Below are 25,058 nucleotides of genomic sequence, written 5' to 3'. Positions count from 1 at the left end.
GGCAGGAGAGGAGGGAAGCCGCGGCAGTGGCCTGGCAGATGGCACGGAGCCCTGTCCCGGGAGCCTCGGAAGGCTTGGCGGCATCTCCAGCTGTAGAGAGACAAGCTCCCAGTTGTCCTTTACTGAGACCACCACGGCCACCGTATGGGAACTGGACTGGAGAGGACAGGCCTGGCACTGCGGAGGCTGTGGGAGGAACGGCACCCGGCCCCAGGAGGCGGGCAGCCCGGGCTGAGATGGGGCTGGGGAGCGGGGCCAGGCGGGTACCGCACACACAGTGAGTCCGAGGGACGGGGCACCGCAGGCACCAAGTCCACACAGGGCCCCCGGCTGGCGACGGAAAACGGGACAGGCAAGTGGGCCCAAGTCAAGGAAATCCTGTGGAAGCCAGAGATGCATCCTGTTTTTATACAAATACGTGTTTTTCACTAGGTGCTGAAAGCTGGAAAGGACATGGAGAACATTCTGATATGCTGTTTACGGGGGCAAACGTGTTTTCATGGGAAAATTGTCTGGGACGACTGAAACACGCTTGGTGCACAGCAGTGGGACGGCTCACGTGGCCCATCAGCAACCTTCCAAGTGGACTGACCCTAAGGTGACTCGACAACACACTCCGGAGCCTGTTCACCGGGGCAGCGGCACCCCAGGGGGAGGACCGAGAACACGGGGCTCCCGGCAGCCGGCACTGTGACTCTGGGCCAGCGCGACGCACCACGCGCCCGCGGGGACGGGACTAGCGTCTGCTGAGACCCCAGACACTGCTCCTCCCCCTGGCCTCACGCACCCACTCTGGTGCAGCAGGCGCGAAGCAGCCAGCCGTCCAGAAAGTTATTAATCTTTCCTCTTCTTTAGTTAAAACTTATCCAAGAATGCTTCTGCCTCCCTAGCTGCCAGTCTGGGTCTTGGAAAGGCCAGGTGATCTAGCTCCCACGGGAATCTGGACAAGAGCGGCCGCCGCGCCCGGCCCGGCCCGACTTACTTGAGGATGCCGATCTTCAGCTGCAGGCCGTGCAGGACTTCGGTGACGCCACAGACGTCGGCGAGCAGGTGATGTGTGGAGACGATCTTTTTGGCATTTAAATGAGAATAATTCTCTTTTAAAAACGATAACCCACACATTCTCCCATTATTCAACCAGTCCTTATCATAGCGGTATTTTGCACTCCACCTCTGACCTGGGGAGGAAGTCGACATGAAAGTCACAAAGGAGCCCCTCATCCAGGGTGCCTGTCAGCCCCTCCTAACGTTCCTCGGGAAGCAAGGCGAGCCCCACGCGAAGCCGAACTGAACTCTACGGAAGGGCGGGAGCCGGCGCGGGGGAAGACTTCCTGCCCGCGGGGGACAGGCTCCGTGAAGGAGAGTCTGCTGCAGACGGCACCTGCGAAGGGAACCTCGGGTCGCTGCTCCCATTTTTCATGCAGCTGTCATCTGTCCTCCAAAAAGGCTGAAAGGGCTGGAAAGGAACTAGACAGGGACAGCTGCTTCTCTCACTGACCTCTGTTTTGACCTGGATGACACAGTTCTAGGGAAGTGACAAGGGCCCCTCCCCACGGCTGAGGCCTCTGAGCATCCTAGGTAGCCCTGGAGCTTCCAGGTCAGCAGGAATTACACCCCAGTACGAGGAGCTGTTCATGTGCCTGTGTCCCCTCCTGCACTCTGAGCCACTGGAGGTGTCATTAGATGAACCACCTCACCCGTTACCAGGTTCAGCAAACAGCGGCATCGGTGAATGCTGCTGCACGAACCAACGTCTCCGTGCACAGAGATCTGAGTAACGCCCCCTTCTTAACGTCCCTTCATTTCTTTAATCCTCACCCGAGGACATGCTCCCTGACTTTTTATTTTTATAGAAGAGAAGGGAGGGAGGGGGGAGAGAAACAGGGATCAGTTGCCTCCTGTTCACGACCTGACCAAGGATCAAGCCACAGCCCAGGTATGTGCCCTGACGAGGGATCAGGCCAGAGACCTTCCACTTTGGAGACAGGAGAACAGTTCATGAGCCTTCTAACAGACATCTAGCTGTTTTCTGCCTCCGGGGCTGAAAGTACGCACACCACGCAGAGCCCTGCTACCCCGGGAGCCGGCAGCGAGGGCGGCGCTACGTGCACAGAGCGGTGATGGGGGAGCCCGCCGGGTGGGTGTTCCTCCCACTCCTGCCACGCCCACCACCATCCTAGTCACCGGGTGTTCGGCCAGCTCTGTGCACCCCGGGTGCCTCATCAGTGAAACAAAGGAACCACCGGTGACAATCTGAGACCCCTGGGCTTTAAAATTCGTTGGACACACAGCACTATGAGAAACTTTGTCAGGCCATGCCAGGAACGTAAGTTCAAACCAGAGTTCCACTCGACCAGCTGTGCACGAACCTACTTAGAAATCAGTGTGCAGGAGCACACTAAGGGGCTAATTCGTCTTCAGCAAAAAGCCTGAACTCTGCCCTTCCAGTAAGGTGGTGACCCTGCTGATGGACTCACAGGAATGTTTTTGCCCAAGTTATTAGTAGGAAAAATAAAACTGTCCCAGTGGGAAATACTTGGAAGTTTCAAGGTGGAAGCAGGGCCTCCCCGGCAAGGGCACCATGGGACGTGGGGGAACCTTACCGGGAGGGTCTCGGCAGACGTAGCAGGTGTACTGCTCCGGGATGCTCTCCTCCAGCAGCCCCAGGCACACGCTGTGCTGCCAGCACAGGCACTCGTCACACTGCGGAGACACCAGCCCACGGTCACCATCCCACAGTCACCGTCGAGTCCCCGTGCGCGTGCGCCACCGCGACTCCCTGCACCCACGCCCGTGTGCACGCTCCCTCCCTCCACCTCCCTCCACACAACTAGAGCAAGTGCTGCGAGAGGATGAAGTCTATTTTGGGGAGCGTCCTCTTGTTGCACCTATTAAACTGTGCTCTGATAGGTTATTTGATCCATAAAGTCATGAAACTGCTTCTCTCATTTCCCACTGAGGTTTTTAGGCAATTACATATTTAAAACTTTAAGAAATAGCTTAGCAAAGTGTGCAGAAATTTTCTTTAAAAAGGCAAGTTTGTAGCAGTACCTATAATAACAATCTCTTAAATTTGTAGTTCCCTTATTTGAGAAAACTAGTAAAAAGGGGGAGGAAAAAGGAGATTACTATTTTCATTCCTGTAACACCTCCAAATCTTCCAAATGCCACCACAAAAGTACGTGTTGCACTTCCCCTTTTCTTAAACACACCCTCTCTACAGGAAGGGGCTGTTTGCAGTGAGTGGCTCACCCCTGCGACAAAGCGTCTCTGACCTTTGAGAGCAGTGGGGACTTGCACGTTTCCGCGGCTGCCTGTTGGAGGGGGGCTGCCTGTTGGAGGGGGCTGCACAGCGTGACTAATCACACGGGGACCCAGACCCGGAAGAGGAGGGCTGGGGCCTCCCTGTCAGGGTGGGCGCTGGCCCACCCTGGCGGCTCCTGAAGCGCGCTTCAGCCCGACGCCCTGGAATGGAACAGCCCAGCAGAGGCGGTGTGCCCAGGAACTAGGGAGCGTCTCCCTCTCTGATGCAGAGATGCCCAGCCACCACTGCTGTGCTGTGGGCCTTACGGCCAGTTAGAGGCCTCCACCCCCGACTGGACGACAGGACGGTGGGTGAGAGGAGCCAACGGAAGCCCGGGCGTGCTCGCCGGGGGCCTGCGACCCCGAGCCTGCCCCCGGGGAGGGGCGTACCTGGATCATGAAGCCGTTCTCCTCGTCCATCTCACAAACGCACCGCACGATTTCATTCAGCGCATCGTCCTCATCCTGAGATTCCTCCAAGTTGGTGGAGTCGAAGTCCTGATTGTACTCGTCCCCGCTGAGAAGCAAACTCTCAGTTGAAGAGTCGTCCAGGAACTCCACGTCGGTTAGGTCTGGAACACACATCACAGTCCACTCAGCGCATCTCCCCGCTTCACGGGGAGCGATTACATGCTATTGCATATCTAGCACCAAGGGCAAACAAATGGGAGTAGGCTGTTTATCTCTGGACAGAGAAACAAATGATTTTTAAAGTTTAGGTAATTGCAACTGTTTTACATCTTAATGCACACACTATTACAGGTAACTCAGAAAGCATCCCCTAGTCTTGGAGTTTAGAAGTTATAGCTAAGGTTGATATTGGGTTGGCCAAAAAGTCCATTTGACTTTTTCTGTAAGACGGCTGTAGTAGCACTTCATTAACTTCGTCTGAAACAACTCTGTTAGACTGAATTGTGACAGCTGTCGTATCAACGTGCATTGAAACAACTTGCAAAAATTAGTGAATTCTTGTGCAGCCATTTTAATATTGAATGAAAGAAAATATGCAACATTCCTGGCATATCATGCTTTATCATTTCAGAAAGGGTAAAAACGCAAGTGAAACGCAAAGAGAAGACGTGCGCGGCGTGTGGGGAAGGTGCTGTGACGGACCGAGCGCGTCAGAGGAGGCTTGCGGGCGGTCGTGCCGCAGCTCTCTGCTCGCTGGACGGTGCTCCGCGGCCGGGCCGGCCGGCTGGAGTTGGTGGCAATCAAACAGAGACACTGAGAACCACCAGTGTTCTGCCATGGGGCAGACAGCTGGCACACTCAAAATATGCAAGCAATAGAGTTATTGGTGAAAATGAAAAACGCGTATTTTATTTTACAGAAAAACCCTGTGGACTCACTGGCCAACCCAGCAACAGGAATTTAGATCGGCACAGGTCCCACGTGCACTCGCACGCCATCCCTTTGGCCCTCGTTGTAGAGAACGGGCTCGTTATCTGAGCGCGACAGCACTCGGGGGTGGAGGGGCTCGCCCGCCGGGGGTCTGACAGCAGTATCCTTCTCTCTAGCAGCATCAGCGCCACCCACTACAGCTGCACCTCATGAGCCGCAGGCACGGGGCTCCGCACGGTCAACAGGAGACACACCGCTGCTTGGTGATGGTGACATAGCCGGCTGGTGACGCAGCCAACTGAACGCCAGGCGGGCCTGACGAAAGCCTGAGTTCCTAATGGTCTCCCCAGTATTTCTTAAGCTGGGATCATGGGTTCCCTCAGGAATCTAAAATGTTCACTTTGACAATGATCTTTAAAAAGTGAATACGTATATTCCAGAAATCAGATTACATGGAGGACCACTACATACGACCTGATTTAAATGTCAGGTTTCTTTCAGGTTTGTATTTACAAATGGGAAAAGGGTGGGAAGGGGCATGACTTTTTCCTAATCCGCCTCCTTCCACTTTTTTTTAATTAAGAACCCCCAAAGTGCAGCGTGCTCACTCAGGGTAAAGAACACGCCTCTCCCCCGTGTGCGAGAGGAGCCGTCCTGGGCGGCGGTGGGCAGCGGAGGCAGCGCAGAGGAAGCCACGGCCGGTCTCTGCCCTGGGGCACCCGAAGGGAGAGGGCCGGGAAGCCGGCTCGCCAGGTGTCACGGGAGACGAAGGCCCCTCCCTTGCCCTGCGTCCCTGACTCCGGGTCCTGCTCTGCTGGGACTCTAGTCTCAAGCCGCTGCCTTCAAGGCCTGGACTTGGGGGGTCTCCGCTCCCGCACGGAGAACCTGAAAGGTCAGGGCGCAACAGCACCCACATGAGGACTTGCAGGAAAAGCTGCGAGTCCAACCGCGGGACTCGGTCACCCCCGAGGTGGCCTTTTGCCTACGTAAGGGTGCCCAGCACCCGACTGTGCTCCGGTCACTGCTCTGACCGCAGCCCCGGACCTTCGGTTATGATGGATCTGCGAGCACGAATTCAAAGTCTATCTTTAATACTAGATAAATATTTAGATAAAAAGCATGATCTTTGGAGTTAAGATCGACCTTGGTTTGAGTTTTGCCTCTAAGCAGCCCCCAAAGTTACTTAAATTATAATCCTCTGCTTGTTTATCTTGCACTGTGGAAAAGAACACCTATTGTATAAGCTGGTAGTGAAGAATATGAAACATATGTAAAAACACCTGTGGAAAACCGGAATGTGGTAGAAACCAATAGTGTCTTCCTACCATCTGTCCTATAACTAAGTATACAGCCATTTTACTTAATATAAATTAAAAAGTAACTCAAAGTTCTGATGACGACACTTCACAGTAGTTGATAAAATAACTTTTCAAATGTTTGCGTGCACTGTCGTCAGGCAGGCCCTCAATGAAGTACAATTTACACTCGGTTCTACCTTTAAGAACCTTAAGACTTGTCTTAAACGTTACACGGCCGCACGTACTTTCCCCACTGAGGTCCACCGACAGAATCGCCCGCGGGTACTGATAGGCCGTGTTCTTCTCTGGGAACATGCTCCGCAGGGCCAGCGAGCTCCCGGAGGCCCGCGTCAGGGGAGAGCAGCACCTCTCCAGAAACTCCAAGGAGCTGTCTTCGTAGTCTGAGTAGTCTGCAGTGTGAGACACACACAGGAATGTTAATAAAGCATCAGGGAACCTAGAAGAGTGACCATAAAAACAGTGGAAAAGTCGGTTTTAGGACTCATAAAATAAGCGTGCCACCACTTTCTCTTGCCACCCACGAACAGCTGGCTGACCGTGTATCTGAGCAACCGGGCTGGGCGAGGACAGGCGGGAGACACCGCCCAGACAGCACACAGGCAGCAGAGACCACGGTGCCCTAACGGTCGGTCCCATCGGGTTCTGGCTGAGTGGCCCGGAGCGAGCGATGCTGGCGTCAGCCTGCGCTGTGGCAAGGGGAGATTACCAGGGGTGTAGACGGGATTAAGATTGCTACTCGGCTGACCTTACAGCAGGGAGATGACCCTGGACTATCTGGGTGGGCCCAGTGCAGTCACAAGGGTCCCGAAGTTCAGGAGAGGAGTGTAAGAGTCAGTGCTGGAGTGATGTGAAGAGAGAAGGGCTTGCGGGGCCCCTGAGCTGGCTTGGAAGATGGCAGGGGACACATCCAAGACACGCAGCAGCCTTGGGAAGCCGGACAAGGCAAAATGGATGCCCCCTAGAGCCTCCAGAAAGACACGCTGTCTGACTGACGCCTTGGCTGTAGCCCAGCGAGACCTGTCTCAGGCTGCTGACCGGCACAACTCGAAGGTAACACACCCGTGCGGTCGCAGAAGGCTGGTGTGCAGCAACCTGCGACAGCAAGCAGCCACTGATACAGTGGTCGTCACCACAGAGACCACACGAGAGCCGCACTGCCTGGGCGTGCTGTGCGCCACGCACGGCTCCGAGTGCTTTAAGCGTAGCGACTAGGTGCAGTAACTCCCTCAATCCTCGCGACCAACCAAGAAGGGCGCTGCGACGGCCGGAGCTCTTACACATGAAAGAAGGGAGAAGGAAAGACTAAATAAATTGTCCCCAAATACACAGCTATCAACAGCAGAGCCAACATTCAAACCCAGACAGCCTGGCTACAGAAGCCTTATTCCTAACCAAAAAAGGTGACCGCTGGATTTCCACACTTAGAGCGCACACGAAGTGGAGGGCCTGTCCGAGAGGACTCCCGGGCCCCGCCCTCCTCCCCTGCAGGCCCACAGGTCGGGAATGGGGGTGCTCCCAGAGGATGCTGGTGCTGTCAGACCGCAGGGCAACCTTTGGGCGCCCCACACCAGCCCACCTCCCTCGGCCTCACGGCAACCGCTCAGGCCGCCCCATGCAGTGGGCTCAGGCACAGACTCCGGGAGGGCCCTCGCCGGCCAGGCACTGCGCTACCTAAGGACTTCACCCAGCCACCCTACTGAACGTCAGCGATAAACCTACGGAGTAGAAACTGTCACTCATCGCTTCAGAAGTGAGAAAACCGAGGTTGGCAGAGTTTAAGCATCATGTCCAAGGTCACCCAACTATTAAGTGCCGCAATAGGATCCGAACTCCCACACTGCACTTTCAACGCTGCCTTGGTTAGTTTCGCTCACCGGTTTCTACACTTTTATTTTCAACACTCCTCTGTCCTCTCTATCCTTATGTTTAGACTTGCCTCTTAAAAACAACATATAAGTGGGTTTTTAAAAAATAAAACTATTATGATAATGTCTCTCATACAGTTATAATCACTGATCTATTCAGATTATTTTCAAATATCATTTTGTAATTTCTATTTTTCTTTTCTGTTTTTCTCTTATTGTCTTCTTTTGGATTTTTTTCATTACATGCCCCCCTTGGATATTATACCCCATGTCTCTATTCTCTCGGTGCTCATGTCAGAAACTGTAAAATGCAGATTTAACTTATTTAACAATAAATTTCTTTTACTCTTCCAAAACAACCAAAACACTGGTATCTCCATTCATACACTGTTACTACGGTTACACAGTTGTTCTCCACCCTTTGTTCCTGTCTTCCCCACACAGGACGTGCGCACGTTAACTGACGTTTAGACGCATCCACAGACTCACGCTCTTTGCTCATGGCTTCTTCCGGCTTCCCAGCCCTCCTCTGTCACCGTGTTCCTTAGGCCTTTCAAGTCCATGCGCACAACATCCTTTAGGATACGCTACCCAACAGGCTATCGCTTCCTTTTCTCAAGTTTTTCTGAAAGGTGATTCAAGGCACTGCCAAATTCTAGACTAAGAACAATCCCTCAGTCCGCCGAAGGGTGCTGGGGCGGAGCATCTAGTCCACCATAAGGATGGAAAGGAAAGTCTCCAATTGTCACAAAGACTCATGTACGGACTGCTTGATTTATAGATCTAGTAAAACACAGCCCCGTCCTTTCAAAATTTGCAAGGTGAAGGAAAGCCACAGGAGCTGCTCAGTTCTCATCCACATGGGAACCTCGTCCTACCTCCATTTGCTACAAGATGAGAGGAAAGTTGAAAACATCTTACAATGTGTAATCATTGGGAATCCCCATTCTAACATGCTTACCATGCTGCTTAGATTTCTTTTTCTTCTTCTTCTTCTTCTTCTGTTTTGGTTTGTAGTGGTCTTTGTCTTTCTTCTCTTTTCTTTCCTTATCCTTTTCTTTTCTCTTACCTACACGACAAGAATAAGCCAGTCAGCCGTGTGGCTGACCCCGAGCCGCTCCTCTGTGGTCAACCTAAAAGCAGCATTTACGGTGTAATCAGCTGTTCCAGTCACCTGCCCAGAGCGGACGGATTCAGTTAAACTGTTTCTGTCCGGAGTCTGGAGCTCCTGCTTAGCTTACTGGGCTATAAGAGGGGATCTTCATTAGCAGTGCTGAGAAATCCCAACTCCTGACACCTTGAAGTTAACACAGACAGCAGTTAAAACCTTTACACGAGTAATGTAACTCCGCTTCCTGACATGGCAAGAACTAAGCTGCACAATTTAAGACCTGTCTGAGGAGGCTCAGTATTTCCACATTTAATTTAATAAAAAATATATGAGAAGATTTTGAAAAATCTTGATCTTGTTTCTTTGGAGAAATAAAAGAGATCAAACCAACACATAAATTCATTCAGTCTTTCAATACTTAACCCGTGTGTACAAGAATGAAGACTAAAAACACAAAGAAAAACCTTACTTCATTAAATGTATTCTCCCCCAAATTTTAGAATATTCCTTTTTCCAAATTATAATGCACTTTAAAAAAATAAATGGGTGTTAAAGGAGCACCCTGGAATATTTGACTTTAAGCTGACCCATCACCCACATTCACTGCTGCCCCAGCCCGGGGAGAGTGAGCCTACAACTCATCACCCGCATCTGATCGGCTCTCAGTGACCCAAGCTCCAGTTAGCTGGTCTGCAGAGCAAGACAGACTTGACTCCAAAAGGGTTGGGCATCATAGCACAGAAACTAGGAGACAATAGCAGAAAACTTAGCAACTTTTTTATACGGTAGGTTAAAGGAGATAGTCTGGAAAAAAACCTTTCCGTTTATCATCCCTTCTCGAAGCTTCAACAATATCAAATGGCAGCTTACTCTTAAATAGCTACAATTTTAAAGACGTTTAAAAACACACGGCTCTCAGAGAAAGCCCGAAACTCCACGACAAAAATGCAAACGGCACGCTAGGGTGCGCCTTCCAGGACCCACGGGCCTGCAGGGCGGCGCCGCCAGGGAAACAGGAAGGGGCAGACCACGTCCTCCCACTGCCAAGCCAGCCACCGTCCGTGCTTAAAGAGTACTTTCCGTTCATACCCAATGCCGTCGAGCTTTTGTCTTCCAATTTCACTTTTTTTTCTGTTTTCAAGATTCCTGCAGGTTTAGGGGGAAAATATGTAAGTTTAGTCAGAAGGGTTAAAAGTGCGGAACCACGTCTCACATTGCAATCGATCACGAAAGTCTATAGAAGACTCTCCCCGCCCCCCACGGCCTCCGTTGTTTTATCCCCTGAGCCGGTAACAAAGACGTGGGATTTCTGACTTCAAAAAAGTGGGACGTGAAGGGTGACTTTTGTTCCTTCGGGCCGCCAGCGTGAGACCCACCCCCTATTAGCCGTGCAGCCTCGAGTAATTCCTTCAGCCTCTGAGCGCTGGCTCCCTTGTCTGCCGCACAGGACTGAGACCACCTCCCTGCGTGATCACCACAACCCTGTGTCCCAGTCTGTACGTCTAAGTGCTTTTTGTCACTTCTCTCTGTGGGGGGGGGCAGTCATTTGAGACGACAGCATTTCTAGGATGAATACGGGTCTGAACGTAAGACGAAACATTAAGCTACACGCTCCTGCAGCCATCGAGGATCACCCCCCCCGCCAATTCTCCCTACCCCCGGCACTGCAGCAGCGGCCAGCCCCAAGACGCTGGCGTGCACTGGGCGCAGGCCTGGGCACCACCCCGGCTTCTGTGACGGTCCCCATGCAAAAGCTATTCGGGCCGCACACAGGAAGTACTGAGCCTCCCCTCACAGCACACTGGCCTTCCACCACCTGTACAAATTCCTGAGCCCTGGCTGGCGTAGCTCAGTGGATTGAGCGCGGGCTGCGAACCAAAGTGTCGCAGGTTCAATTCCCAGTCAGGGTACATGCCTGGGTTGCAGTCCATGACCCCCAGCAACCTCACATTGATGTTTCTCTCTCTCTCTCTCTCCCCCCCCAACTTCCCTCTCTAAAAAATAAATAAAATCTTAAAAAAAAAACAAAAAAAACCCACTTCTGAAGTGACATTTAGCCTCTGTTGCCTAAAACAAACGGGTACCTTTGAGGGCCATTATGAATGTGGTGTCATATGATAATGAGCGCCAAACGAGAAATATTTTACACACTTCTGGTCTTTATATAAATGTAAAATACAAAGGCTTATTTACACATGAAAATGTTAAACCTTAATGACATTTGGGTATTACTATCTAATTGTCCAAAACCCATTTTCAAACCAAGAGTGCCCCTCGAGAGCTGTGCAGCTGACCCAAACACATCTGATGAAGCTTCTCAGCTCGCACTCAAATTCTCCCAATGCTAGTGTCTTACTCGCGTCTAGGGTCAGTGTAAGAAAAATACTGTAACCCATTTAAAATACAATTTCAGTCCACTAAATTGTGCTTTAATATCACCATTTACAAGTTCTTTAATTTTTAGGTCATTTCAACACAGTACCAAAAAAGCTACCATTTTATCATCTGCAAATATTGTATCTAATTTTATATAATTTAACTTAAATACAATAAAAATATTAAAATGCAGTTCAACTTGAATGAAGTTATTACCTTCTAATAAGTAGGTTTTATATTAAGTAAGAATAACGAAAAAGGACATCAAAGAGAAACACAATGAAATTTGTTCATCAGGACTGCTGAAGAAACCTAGCACTTCCCTTTACTAGCGTTTACTGACTAGTAGTACGTGTACCATGAAAAGTCTACAACTCGGATGCCATTTTACAGTGCCAGCCATAAGAACTGGGCTTTCTTTTATTTTCTTTTAAGACTGTATATATGTATTTTTACAGAGGGAAAGGGAGAGAGCGTGTGCCTGCCTGGAACCCAGCATGCACCCTGAGTGGGAATTGAACCAGCCAACCCTTTGGTTCACAGACCCTGGCTCAGTCCACTCAGCCACACCAGCCAGGGCCGAACTGGGCTTTCTAAATCCCAAGTGATGTTTGGAAGCTGATCGTGGTGTGCTGGGTAGGCCTCCAATCCCTGAAGCTCTGCCGCTCCAGGAAGAAAGGTGGGGCAGGGCGGGGAAAGCCTGGGGCGATTCTGATGAGGGAGCGGCCTTAGTGGGCTGCCTCCAGAGACTGCGACCCTGGAGTCCCTGGGGTGCTTGGAAGACAAATACGGTGGCCGTGAACCACTGCGCCAACACAGCTCAGCACCGCAGAACAGATACAGCCACTCCCAGAGTGCTTTCACCCCCAGACCTGGTTTTCCCAGACCTTTTTATTTCTCGATAAAATTTCAGAAATAAAATTGGGGGGCTGACAGACAAAGGCTTGTCAACACTGTACACAAATAAGGACCTTAATAAATATTCACATACACAACAACGGCAGGACTTTATAAAACACTCATGCCCAAATACAAAAACAAAAGAGACCCATTCAAGAATTCAACAAAATAAACTTACTTTTATGAGAGTTTCACTACATTGTCCTCATTTCACCATGTGGCAGAATTGAGGAACCAAAGTACTACTTTATAGAAGAGTGATTTTTAAACTAAGTTGTACCAACAAAACATTTTCTTCAAAAGAACAGCACACGGCCCTGGCTGGTGTAGCTCAGTGCATTGAGCACGGGCTGGGAACCAAAGTGTCCCGGGTTCGATTCCCAGCCAGGGCACATGCCTGGGTTGCAGGCCATAACCCCCAGCAACTGCACATTGATGTTTCTCTCTCTTCCTCCCTTCCCTCTCTAAGAAAAATAAATAAATAAAATCTTTAAAAAAATTATCTGTTAAAAAAAAAAAAAAAAGAACAGCACACAACATCCAGTACGTAACACCCCCCCCCACCAAAAAAAACGAACAGACTGAAAAAACCCGAGCTGTTCAGATCAGTGCAGAGCCGCAGATCTCTGGAACGCGCCTGCGTGTACTCAGTTTAAAACCCAGTTACACAGTGAGTCCCACCCCCTTCCTGCTGCCAACACCTGATTCTTCTGGGGAAATGAGGCTATCCCTGAGACTCCAGGGAAACCCCAGGCTCTGCACAAGCCAGAACAGTTGGTGAGGGGGTGGAGGTAGATCACGGAGTCCCCGAGCGCGGTTTGGTTTGGTACGACTCTGGGGGGGGAACTGAGAAACACTCTGACACAAACAGGCTTTGAGAAGGCCGTGGGAAGCGGGGGGGGCTCCATCAGACCGCAAGCCGTGGGTCTGGGGTGCCGGCGCAGCACGGGGCACCCCGGCAGTTCACAGGTCAGAGCCTCTGGGGTTCCCCGCTCGCCCTGCATGCTTGGGCTTCCGTCTCTTTTAAACTCCTTCCAGAGCTTCGAGTAATTCCGTGTTTGTTACACAGACACTCAGCAGAAAACTAAGACGGGGTAGCAGTCCCATGCAGTAACAGGGTTCCTTCCGCGTTAACACTAACAGTAACAGCACGGAGACCGTCTCCTGACCTTAAAACTGGTTGGCTCTGCCAGATAAAGCATTGATAGTGAAATGAACATACAGTCCTCGGTTTTTATGAGGATACCAATGACGTCACGGTAATGCGGGCAGCAATCACATTCCCGGCCTTGGTTAGTCATCATGTGGTATGCAGTGCAAGGCCCTTGTCTCTACTGGAAAAACAACTGAAAGCAAACCTTACCCTCCTAAGAGGTGTGTGGAACTGGGTAATTTGCATAACCTCATCAATCCTTTACCATGACAGCTAAACTCAGCAGTGGGCTCATACCCCTCACATTAAAAAAATAATAATAATCCAACTCTGTTAAACTATTTCACAGGTAATTATAACATCCTCCTAGTTCTAAAACACGAGTTTCAATTTCACGAACAAAATCCACAAAATATCTCTGACACAAGTTCCAGTAAATAACAACTAATGTTTTGTACAGAAGTTTTAAAGCTCAACAGTAACAAAGTTCCCTTTTATCACGAAGGTGGAAAACCAAGGTACCACGCAAGCAAGCGCATTTAGAAAAACAGCAGCGGCAGACACAAACGCCTGGGGCTGTGAGTCGGGCGGAAGACCAGCTGGGAGCCAGGGAAGTGCGATAAGCCTGCAGACCAGCTTGGAGACGGCAAACAAACACGAGGGCGAGGGCAGTGGTGGGGCGAAAAGGGAAACAAAAGTACTTGAACGACAATCAACTAGGGGAAAAAGAACTTGGGGAGGATCTCACAGAGAGAGAGTTTAAGAAACCCACCTAGGCTGAACGCCTCGAGAGCAGAGGCAACTCAGCCCAGTGAAAAGGAAAGACGCGCAGGGACGCCCACTGCCCCAGGGACTCGGGCAGACCGCGCAGACCGGAGGAGTGGACACTGCGTGACAGGTTGAGGATGGAAAGAACTCCCCCCTTGTTCGGGCTGTGAAGGCCGTGGATTTGGTGGGGAGGAGAGGTGGGAAGACAGTCAGGGAGACTGGAGAGAGAGGACCACTAAACAGTGCTTCTGCTAACATGTTTAAAAGTCAAGACAGTTTCAGGACGAGTAAAATTGTGCCAAGTCACGGTGGTGGCGGGCCTATTCTCAGCCATCTCTCTGGCCCTGAGTGCCCCCATCAGGGCTAAATTCCACCCTGTTGCACTTGAAGGGCCAGGGAAGTGATAAGGAAGAGGAGGAGGGAGAGAGGACGGCGGGAAAGGAAAGGTGATAGTAATTACCAGGGGCACACTTTGGAGTCTGCTCAGGAGAGCAGCACGGCCTGGGGTTCCAGGTGCCAGCTCTGCGGTCGGCCCCACAGTCCCAGCGCCGTCTGCATACAGGCTGGGCAACCCTCCCTTTCCGGCTGCGGCTGTGGTGTCCTCTCTGGAATGGGAGCCCCATGAGGGCAGGGACTCAGCCTTATTCACTGTAATGCCCCTATGGCCTCACAGGGCACCTGGCAATACATATTTCCTTAAAACAAACAAACAAACAAACAAACAGAAAAAACCGCCAAAAGAGGAAAGCATGCAGATCATTGGGGTTTCAATGCAAGTCACAGAGGTTCACAAGGTTGTCAATCAAAAGGAGCCCAATCAGAATACAACCTGAATTCTAATACTTCCATCAAAAAATAAAAATGAAAAGAGTAACGGAAATAAATGACCGTTCTTCCCTCCCTGCACGCAAACATTGTGACTGTGCTCAACCCTCTAAAAAATGAACTTTCAATTAATTAACACTTAAAAGCACACATTTCCCTGATCTCAACAATTAAACCGCCAGCCCTCGCCATGCCTACATGACCCCGACTCTATAAATTCGTGTTACAAACCTACGCGCCGGTCGACCTTTCCCTTTTCTAGAAAACTGTCTTACTGCTGTGACTTTCTCAAATGGTCACTTATAATACTTACAAGGCGTTATCATGCCTTTCCTGTACCCTAGTACATTTTAACCATTACGGAAATAAGAACCACATTCCAATGGTAATTAGCCATTATTTCTGTAAATATGCAAGATTCTGGAAAAAAAAAAGACTTCAGTTAATACTCCAGTTGGAAGCAGAACCATCTAAACCAGGCATGTCCGTGCACAGTTGCTACTGTGACATTTTAGGACATAGAAGCTGGTTAACATCACTCTCCAGTTATGATACAGCTACTGATACGGGTATTTCAGTCTTGTCACTAGTATGTACATATATAAAGAAAATAAAAATATTTTCAAGTGCACATCTAAAAATAATCTACCCAATGGACACAGGACAGTTGATCTTTAACACCTTTTTCATATATTCAGTATGGCAACAAATTCCAGATTGGGAAAGACCACTAGGAGACCTTCAACAGGAAAGTATCTCAAAGGGTCAATGTGGTGACTCCAAAATCTCATGGTAAGAGGGGGAAGCAAAATGAACCACCGTAGCATAGGAGGGGCTTAGAGAAAGAGTCCAAAGACAGTGGGGTCAGACTTAGAAAGTGACAAGTAATGCTTCAAAACCTAGGAATCCTCAGATATGGGTACTGACTTTTTAAAAAATAAACTATAGTAACACTACCAATCATTATTAATAATACGGAATTGTAGAAAACTATATGTTTAATATTAATTAGTTTTTACTTTGAAAAAAGGAATAAGAATGTAAAGGCAGTAATTTAAAAAGTGTATGTTTATTTTAATATATACCACCACCAGAAAATAAGTGATTTCAGGGAAGATACTATTAAAGCAATTATCCTCAATATTCTTAGTTGCAAATCTTACTTTTTCTCCATTTCAATCTAGACTTCATTCATCCATCTAATATCAAGTTAGTAATTTACTGGAAAAACACTTGAAATCAGTGTTTACCTTCTTTTTATTATATATACTCTTTAGTTGAGGTTAAAATTCAATAAAATTTCTAAATAAAACAATGTAACCTTATGAAAGTATAAATTAATATTCTATTAGATTGAAATATCAACTTGATAAAACACCCCTGAATGGTTTATTACAATATCATAAAATCATTCCCAAAATGTGCTGGGCGTGGCTGACCTTACATATAAGACTCCCAAAATAACATTATAACAAATTACACTTAAATTTGAGAGACTCTGCCCCAAAACATGGGATTATATTTACGATACAGGTATACAGTTAAATTTAAGGTGTTTTTAAAGTATTAAATCCTATTAAAATCCTTAAACATAGTTGCTGACCCCATGAAGTACTTTCTGGCTCGAACACCAAAAACTTCCGTGACACATTTAGCTCTAATTCCTATTTTGTAAAAACAGGATGTGACAAACAAGCAGGGAGGGACTTCCGGTCGTGATGGCGGGCAGGTCGTGATGGCGGGCAGGAGAAATGCCCCGCTAACCTTCCTCCCAAACCCACAGCGACACTACGGCGGAGCTCCACAACCACCGGCTTCGAGGGCCACCTAGTAGCTGCACAGAGGCCTGCCGTGAGGCAGCAGCGGCCGCCACGCGGAGACCGGTAGGAGGGGCGGGACGCGGCCGCTGCTGGGCCCCACCGTGCGCCGCCGAGCGCGGGAGGAGGGCTATCTGGCCTGCGCAGGCCCCCGCGGGGGAGCCCGGGGTCCCGGGCCCACACCACGCTCCCCGGGCTGGGCAGTCCCCACTGATCGGGTGGTAAGGACCAGCGGGGGTCCCATCCAGCACGAGGCCGAGGGCTGCCGGAGCGCCAGGTGTTGCCCTCCAAGGACCCACGCCAGACTCACTGGCGGCGAAGCCGCACCCGGTGCGAGCCCCAGTGCCGGACAGCGGCCAGGAAAGTGTCCAGGGCTCAAGGGTAGGAACCGAACGTCCCGGCTTCGAGGCAGGGCGGGACGGGCGGCTCCGTCCGCTATTTTGTGCCTTGGCCCGGCCCTCCCCCCCGACTCGGCCGCCGCACCGGGAGCCAAACCTGAGTCTGCGTCGGACTCACCCGCCCACCCGCCTAGTGCAGATGCGGGTACCCCTCTCAGGGGCTGACACAGGCAAGCGGTGGCTTCGGCCCTTGCTGTGGGCTGCTGTTAACCCTCTTAAAGGCCCGCAGATACCAAACAAACGGCAGCGGGCCTCAGCGTACACGGTATTTCTTGCTAACCGGCCCCAAGCCGGACACTCGTAGCCGCTGGCCTCGGTTCACAGCGCAGCCTCTCCCAGGCACCTCCAAGCCCCGAACAGGCAGCTACTGACCTGCGATCGCGTGGCAGCTCCAGCGGGCAGCCTGGCCTGAGCCTGAGCGGCAGCTGATCTGGGCCTACACCGGAACCCCACCCTAGAACCTACACACGCCGTTTCCGGCTTCCGAACACCACCCATGCAGTTCCACAAAGGACACGCCCAAAGGGGAGACTCGGCAGGCACCGGAGGTCTGCTCGAGTGAATCTGCTTCATGGACTCGGCCCTTGCCGGCCCCCACCAGCTACAGTCAGGGATAGTTCTCACAGGCAGCCTGAGGGTCCAGCCCACTCACCGACGTGCCACTAGCAGTCAAGGCTCAATACAACAGGAGGGCACACAAAACCCACACCAGGAACACCCAGGAGCACCTGGCCCAGGTGACCAGGGCGTCTACACTACTGAACCCAAAGGGGCCCATACAAAATACATCACAATTGAAATGCTAAAGGCTAAAGACAAAGCCACAAGAGGAAAGCAGTTAGTTATATAGAAGGGAGTTCTCATAAGACTGTCAACTGATTTCTCAACAGAAACATCACAGGTAGAAGGGATTGGCAATAAATACTCAAAGTGATGAAAAACAAGGACCTACAACCAAAATTACTCTACTCAGCAAAGCTATGTTTTAGAACTTTAAGGGGAAAAAAGTTTCCCAGACAAGAAAAAGCTAATGAAGTTCATTACCACCGAACCAGTATTGTAGGATTTATTTAAGAAGAAAAAAATTAAAAATACTAAACTGAAAAAAAACTACATACCTATCAGTAATTACTTTAAAAGTAAATGTTCGAAATGCTCTAATCAAAACACACGGACTGGGTGGCTGAATGGGTAAGAAAACAAGACCCAAGCCCTGGCTGGCATACCTCAGTGGATTGAGCACAGGCTGGGAACCAAAGTGTCCCAGGTTCGATTCCTAGCCAGGGTACACTCCTGGGTTGCAGGCCACGGCCCCCAGCAACCGCATATTGATGTTTCTCTCTCTATCTCCCTCCCTTCCCTCTCTAAAAAAAAAAAAATAAAATAAAATAGATATAAATAAATAAAATCTTAAAAAAAAATAAAAAAAACAAGACCCAGCGTCCACTGACAACCAGCCATGTAAAGATACAGTGCACACCTAAAAAATAAACTCTTGCTATATGCAGCGACATGAGTAGACCTAATGGTATGCTAAGTAAAATAAATCAAAGATAAATACCATATGGTTTCACTTATATGTGGAAATCGAAAAAAAAAAAGCAAACCCAAAACAAACAAAACAGAAATAAACTCAGATACAGCAAACAAACTGATGGCTGCCCGGCGGCAGGGGGCTTGGCAGCGGGGTGGAAAAAGCGAAGGGATGAGAAGTACAGACGGGCAGCTCCAGGACAGTCCTGCGGCTGTGAGTACAGCGCGGGGAACACAGTCTAACGACACAGTGGTAAGTGTGCGCGGTGCCAGGTGAGTACTGGGCTTATCGGGGGGGAGGGGGGGGTCACTTCCTAAGTAACTACAAATGTCCAACCAGCATTCTGAACACCTGAAACTAATATAATATTGAATGTCAACTGTTACTAAAATTCTTTTCTAACCTAAAAAATGAGAGAGAGAGAAACAATCAGATTCAAGTGAAAAGAGGTATGTCCAGGGCATATGATAGCAAATAATGGCCCAACAGAGCATTACACAGAGAAACCCCATCTCCCACAGATGTCACATAAAAGTATTTCCGAAGAGCAAGCACATACTAAAATAATGTAGTTATACATCAAAATGCTTGAAGCCTATAAATGAAAGCCTAGCTACTTGTAAAATCGAGCTTGTTTACCTGGTGCTGCCGGAGCGCCCCTTCCATCAGCTACTGCTTTGGAAGAAGGGTTTGTAAGCGTCTGTGTATCTTCCTTTTCTGCCCTGGGACACTCATTATGGTAAGAGGGAGCTGGGGGTAGCGGTGCTGTAACTTCCAAACCACGACTTAAGTCAAGAGGGAGACAGGGTCTCAGCTTCTCAAGTGACAAATGTGCAACATCAGGCACTACACAAAATAAAGAATGTAATATAATATTAACATAGATAAACCGGCTCAGTTAATATCCACGTGGATTTAAATGTTGCATAAGCTCAACAGTGCCTGGCACAAAGCAGCAGTCAAGAACTATTTGTAGAACGAATGAGTGATTTTAAGTCTAAAAGATGTAAGATGGAAAAAGCAGAAATTTCTTAATATTTTAATAGTCTTTGTCTCTTAGTATTTTCTTTATCTTCTCTTATGTTTGGTTCTATAGGAAATCAGTATACATTACCCTCTGGTCCTGAAGACTCTTGCAGATTTTGAGAACTGATGGAGAACACTTTCCCATCAGTGGCTGCACAGGGAGGAGGAACCTTTTCTACAGAATCATCAGGCATAGGCAGGGTGGCTAAACGCTGAGATCTTCTTCTCCGCTCACTATGCTTGAAAGGTCTAGGGGGGTTCACAGGCTGTGGAGGACCTAGAAAAAGATCTCCAATGTTCACGAAGCAGACACATTCTGGGGTCATCTTATAATATTTAAGAAGATAAATGGGAAAAATGATTTAAATACTACCCTCTGAATTTGTAAGGTATCCACAAGGAATGGCATGTTCCAAAAGTAATCAAAGGCAAAAACAGTGCCCTCATTCACAAAAAGTTAATCAAAACTTCTAAAATCAAAGCCTACTAGCATCAAAGGAAAGTGTCAGGGAACATTCATTTCAGGTAGTTTCCCCATGTGACACTACAGTTCACTCTCTGACTGCAGCTGGTTGTGTTAGTTGCCATTTTTCCTTTGGGAAAATAGTCTCTGCGTAGCCAAAAATTAAAATATATATAAATATAGTTCCTTTTGCTAATTACAAATATAGAAATTCTAAGGGGGAAAAAGGCAGGGGCACAGGTGACAAAAGCCTGTGACATGCATTGTAGAGTTAGTGCTCTGCTTGCCGAGTTTTATCCCACCCTCATTCCCCAAAATGGACTTCTAGAAGCATATGTTTTGGGCCTGATTCATTAAAAAAAATTGAACACAACTTTAAGTACCTCTTATGGGCAAGTGATCGGGATTTTAGAAGAGAATGACACTGTTCTTGGTGAAGCATTTAAGCATCTTCTAGCTATGTAACACAAAGTTTGAAAATCCCTGTGTTTATTTTCTTTAGGTCATTGGTTTTCTTCTTTCTGCGTGGCATGTACATGTTTGATCATTTAGAACAGGCAGGATTACATGAGGCCAATATAGTCATATTAGCGTAGAAGGAGAGTATTGGTGGTCATTTTACAAAAATCAAAATTCAAAAACATGGTGATAATTTTAAATAATAAAAGAATAAAACTGCTCCAACACTGTGGTTATAATAACAAAATACAAAACAATTTCAAAATAATGTCATATTGACATTGTTGTAAGTCCTGACATCATTTCATGATAAATGCCATGAGGAAACATCCGAGTTTCTCTGTTCTCATCCTTCTATCCGTTTATTGAGAACCAAAACAAAAAAGCATCAAAACCTAATAAAAAATGGATAAATCCGGCTTAGTAGAAAATATGGCAAGTGAATGGAAGAGATTAATACATTTGACTGAAAAAGGCTTGTTGATGCCAACATTTTCGTTTTGTGGAAGGTGTGCTGCCGGCAGGTTCGTAAGGAAACATGTCGTATTTATGACTGATCAGGGTACTGACTCATGTATAAATAGCCAAAGAAAGGTAGCTTTTACCAAGTGATTTTACAGGCTCACTCTTTTTCGTATTTTTCTAATTGAAAAGCACTGAACTAGCATGAGTAACAGGCAATGAAAATCTTGTCATATATATCTAACCCCATGAGGAAAGGCTATTTTTAAAAAGGCTAAATTAACTCTGGAATAATTAGTGGTACTGAAACTAAAATCTTTAAAAACATATCAAGGAATCCTTCTTCTTCTTTCACTAATTAATAAGCTTAACTGAAGTCTGCGTTCTAAACCCTAGAATATGAACAAGTAAGAGGAACTGCAGGGAGGAATAAGAAAGTGGGAACAGTAAGAAGTGCATCTATCCAGAACAGCCTCAGGACCTGAGGGACAATATCCACCACAGGTCATGTATGTATATTTATCATTATTATTTTTTGTAATGAATCAGGCCCCGTGGTGTGCTTGGACCAACGTAGCAGAGAAGCACCCTGCAGCGGGACACGCGGCGCTCAGTAAGGCTTCTCACCAGCCGCCGTCTCTGCACAGTCCACCACCAGACAGGTATAGATAGGGTTTTCGCCCCTGGAGTAGTTGCAAGCCTTCCCTATCAGCACCAAGTACGTTTGAATTCTTAAAAAGCAACTTTATAAAAATACAATATAGCTACAATCAAACTGTTTTTCAAAAATGTATCTTATAGGATAAGTAACTATTTTTTAAAAATCTGTGCTCACTAGTTTTATTTATCACTGAAGAAGAAAGCTGGGACACAAGCGTCAAATCCTCGACTTGTATTAATTCTGGGGGAAGTGGTGATTTAGGGGGCTTTAGACACCCGGAAGAATCTCCAGATTCATGTTTGCATTTCTTGCTGCGAGCCTTCCCTGAAGACAAAGTTGAGGATAACAGTGCAGGTTTCTGAGTGTTGGCAGAACTGCTAATGTCAGCTTCATTTTTTTTCTGACTTTGAGGTTTAGGTGAAATCGCCTGAATAAATAATAAAAAATTGATATTTTTATTTTGGTTTCTTCATTTTTGTTCTTGTATTCTATTTTGACTGTTAAGCAACTTTAGTATCCAAAAACATTGTTAAGCAACATATAACATTTCTATTACAAATGAAAAACCAAAAAGAACCCCACAAATTATTAACTCAAAGTTGAAGAGGCTGTCTTTAAAGGGATGCTGCCAACCATGTCCCAGTTTGGCTTTTAAGAATGTATTATTCATAACATTCTCAGAATATAAAATGTTATCTCACTGAACAAATTTTAGTATTGAATTGAAGTACATTTCTTGTGAAGCCATAATTACCAATGACATTAATAATAATTAGGTAAATAAACAGCACTTTCATGTTTTTGAGCATTAGGGAAATATATTTAAACCTCTGATTTCAGATGTTTTCTCATAAAATAACCTCCTTTATCAAGTCGAATGGAGACGTCTAAGTAGACAGTTCCCCTTTAAAGAAAGATCTTAACAGGAAAACAATGATCAAATTAATGAAACATTATCTTTAACTCGTTTTAGTGCTGAAAGCTAGAGTTTCAGAAGCATAATGCATCATGAAATCAAGCCACCAGCAGTTCAGAGTTAAAAGACTAGAAAAACAATACAAAACAAGCAACAACAACAAAAAAAAAACCAAGGAGTAAAACCAAGTGTAAGTTAAAAACATTGGATTTAAAAACAAAATACGTCGCATTCGTAGATGAGAATTTTTACCTTCTTCTTGCCAACTGATACTTTTAAAAAAAAATTAGAACTTTGTCAGTTCTTCATTTGGCAATAAAATTTCCTACATGTGTAAAAATGTATGTGAACGTGTCCAAAGACAACAGAAAATAGCCACATTGGATGGATTTGTAATCTGTGGTGTTGGAATGCCTATACTGAATTTTTTCTGATATGAGAATATAAGATGCACTTTCTTGTTTTGTATCTACACTAGGTAGGCCTCTGTGAAGGAGCACAGTGCCGGCACTCTGCACGGCACACTCGTCCCTAGGAAACCTTTCAACTCCCGAGGCTTCTGTGAGGGGTGACAGTCGGGCCTGCCACCTGCAGCCCTCCAGAACATGAAGGTCATTGCTGGCGACCAAACAGCGTTCCTTTCCTGCTAACGCACAGGGCGTGCAAATTTGGATAGAAAATGCCGACAGTGTCTACTTGGTATGGACAGCAGGGCAGCTCTGAATGCTCCACAGCGGGCATGCTGGACATGCCACATAAAAGGGCCAGTGTCAGGTGTCCCATTTACTTGTCATCATTTCTACTCTTGAACTTACTCGCCACACACACGTGTTCAGGTGCAGATTAGTCATTTGAAAAAGTACTCCATAAATGGAAAGGACTCCTAAGCTTATCATAAAAGGTGTTGCCAGAAAAGTAATTAGAGCCATTACTTGTAAAGAAACAATTTTATTGTTCATCTTCACATATGTGAGAGACATCACTACAGCATCCATTACTCTCGAGTTACAAAGTTATAAAACAAGATTTTAAAACTTAAATTAATATCTTGATAAGGTGCTTAACTTCTAAACAAGGACAAATTAACATTTTTAAAAACTGAATTATGCATCTAATGCAGGTTTTATCCAAAAGTAAACATAACATAACAATTCCCTAATACATTTAAGTAACTTATAATTAATAATCTGAGGATCAGGGTTCAAGACCACAGAGTCTGAATGTTTTTAATGTAAATAAAATAAATCCATTATTAGCACAGTAAATTTTGGCTGTAGGCCTGTTAGAAGTCTATGTCACGAGTGGCATTATTTTACTCATTAGGACAACAGAGGTTAGTGACAATCAACACCTTTCCTTTGAGTCTACTGTTGATACCAATGAAGATGTTATTAAGAGTTTTATAACTCGGCTTTTTAACTCTGAAGCAGAGCAAACGGCATAAAAATTAAGAATTTGGTTTCAAACCATTTTCACATTGAAATCAACCTGAATGACAAAAAATGAGGAACAGCATAATGTTCCTTAAAAATCTTGAAACAATTTGCATTTTCATTAATGATTATTGGTCTCTTTGTTACAAAACTGGCAAGGACTCTCAAAAATTTCTTAAGTTATGCAAACAGAAACAGCCGAGTTACTCAATTTTTCTTTCTTTTCTTTTTAAACTCAGTTTCAAACTCGCTTCTGTTCGGCTCTCTGAAACGGGCGCTGCCCTCCGCACTAACCTCCACGCCTGACGTGTGAGTCTCACGTTCACCTCAGCGGGGTTGTGCGTAATGAGAGATTGACATTGTAATGAATTTTCCAGAAACATTTTATTACCCATGTCCCTGATTTATTGCATTCTGAGAATACCATAAACAGTGGTGAAAATACAAAATAATGTTATATCTGGGACTTTGAATATAGTAATACACAGTAAAAAAAGTCACTTAAAATTTGGTTGGTATGCTGACAATAACGGCAAAGACTTAACCGTTCGATGATCACAAGAAATCAGAAGGTATGATTTGCTGACATATGAATCAATTTAAAAGACCATTGATTTAATACAACATAATGGAGGCACCAAAGCAATGTACTGTTATCAAATCAGGCCTGAAATAACCCTGAAAAACTCAATACAATATCAATTAAATTTGGAGTATTTTTTAAACGCATATAGGTAAGAGCAAAAGATACTCATTTAGATTCTTCTTTATTAGGCTACTAATAAAGAAAATGAAAATAATACAAAAAGCATATATTAAAACTACATTAAGGCTCAGATTTTAAAACAGGAGAACCAAGGAAATCCAGTTATGGCTATCACTGTGTTCTTAAGAGTCTTACAGCGCCCGAGAAGTTAAGCCCTTAGAG

General features: G+C 46.8%; 1 protein-coding gene and 1 long non-coding RNA gene across 3 annotated transcripts in view; one reads left to right on the top strand and one right to left on the bottom strand.

Moving 5' to 3' along the window:
* PHF20L1 (PHD finger protein 20 like 1) overlaps positions 1 to 25,058 on the bottom strand; it is a 65,996-nt gene that overhangs the window by 6,000 nt on the left and 34,938 nt on the right. The window contains exons 10-18 of one of the 2 annotated variants that reach the window (XM_028533634.2): positions 21,956 to 22,208; positions 19,825 to 20,013; positions 19,350 to 19,556; positions 10,029 to 10,085; positions 8,790 to 8,897; positions 6,188 to 6,352; positions 3,694 to 3,875; positions 2,604 to 2,703; positions 983 to 1,178 (exon numbers count right to left, since the gene is read on the bottom strand). In XM_028533634.2, coding sequence (XP_028389435.1) covers positions 983 to 1,178; positions 2,604 to 2,703; positions 3,694 to 3,875; positions 6,188 to 6,352; positions 8,790 to 8,897; positions 10,029 to 10,085; positions 19,350 to 19,556; positions 19,825 to 20,013; positions 21,956 to 22,208 — 1,457 coding nt within the window. Of the gene's footprint in view, positions 1 to 982; positions 1,179 to 2,603; positions 2,704 to 3,693; positions 3,876 to 6,187; positions 6,353 to 8,789; positions 9,126 to 10,028; positions 10,086 to 19,349; positions 19,557 to 19,824; positions 20,014 to 21,955; positions 22,209 to 25,058 lie in introns of those variants that run through there. The other variant, XM_036031439.1, reaches the window with a different exon arrangement.
* LOC118501800 lies at positions 14,115 to 19,298 on the top strand. The gene is made up of 3 exons (XR_004904456.1): positions 14,115 to 14,125; positions 19,010 to 19,015; positions 19,134 to 19,298. It is a non-coding gene; the product is annotated as an uncharacterized LOC118501800 (long non-coding RNA).

This window comes from Phyllostomus discolor, chromosome 7, assembly GCF_004126475.2.
Source record: "Phyllostomus discolor isolate MPI-MPIP mPhyDis1 chromosome 7, mPhyDis1.pri.v3, whole genome shotgun sequence".
In the NCBI taxonomy this organism is placed as follows: domain Eukaryota; kingdom Metazoa; phylum Chordata; class Mammalia; order Chiroptera; family Phyllostomidae; genus Phyllostomus; species Phyllostomus discolor.
The sequence above is the reverse complement of the archived record's forward strand: the minus strand, read 5'-3'. Positions and strand labels throughout refer to the sequence as shown.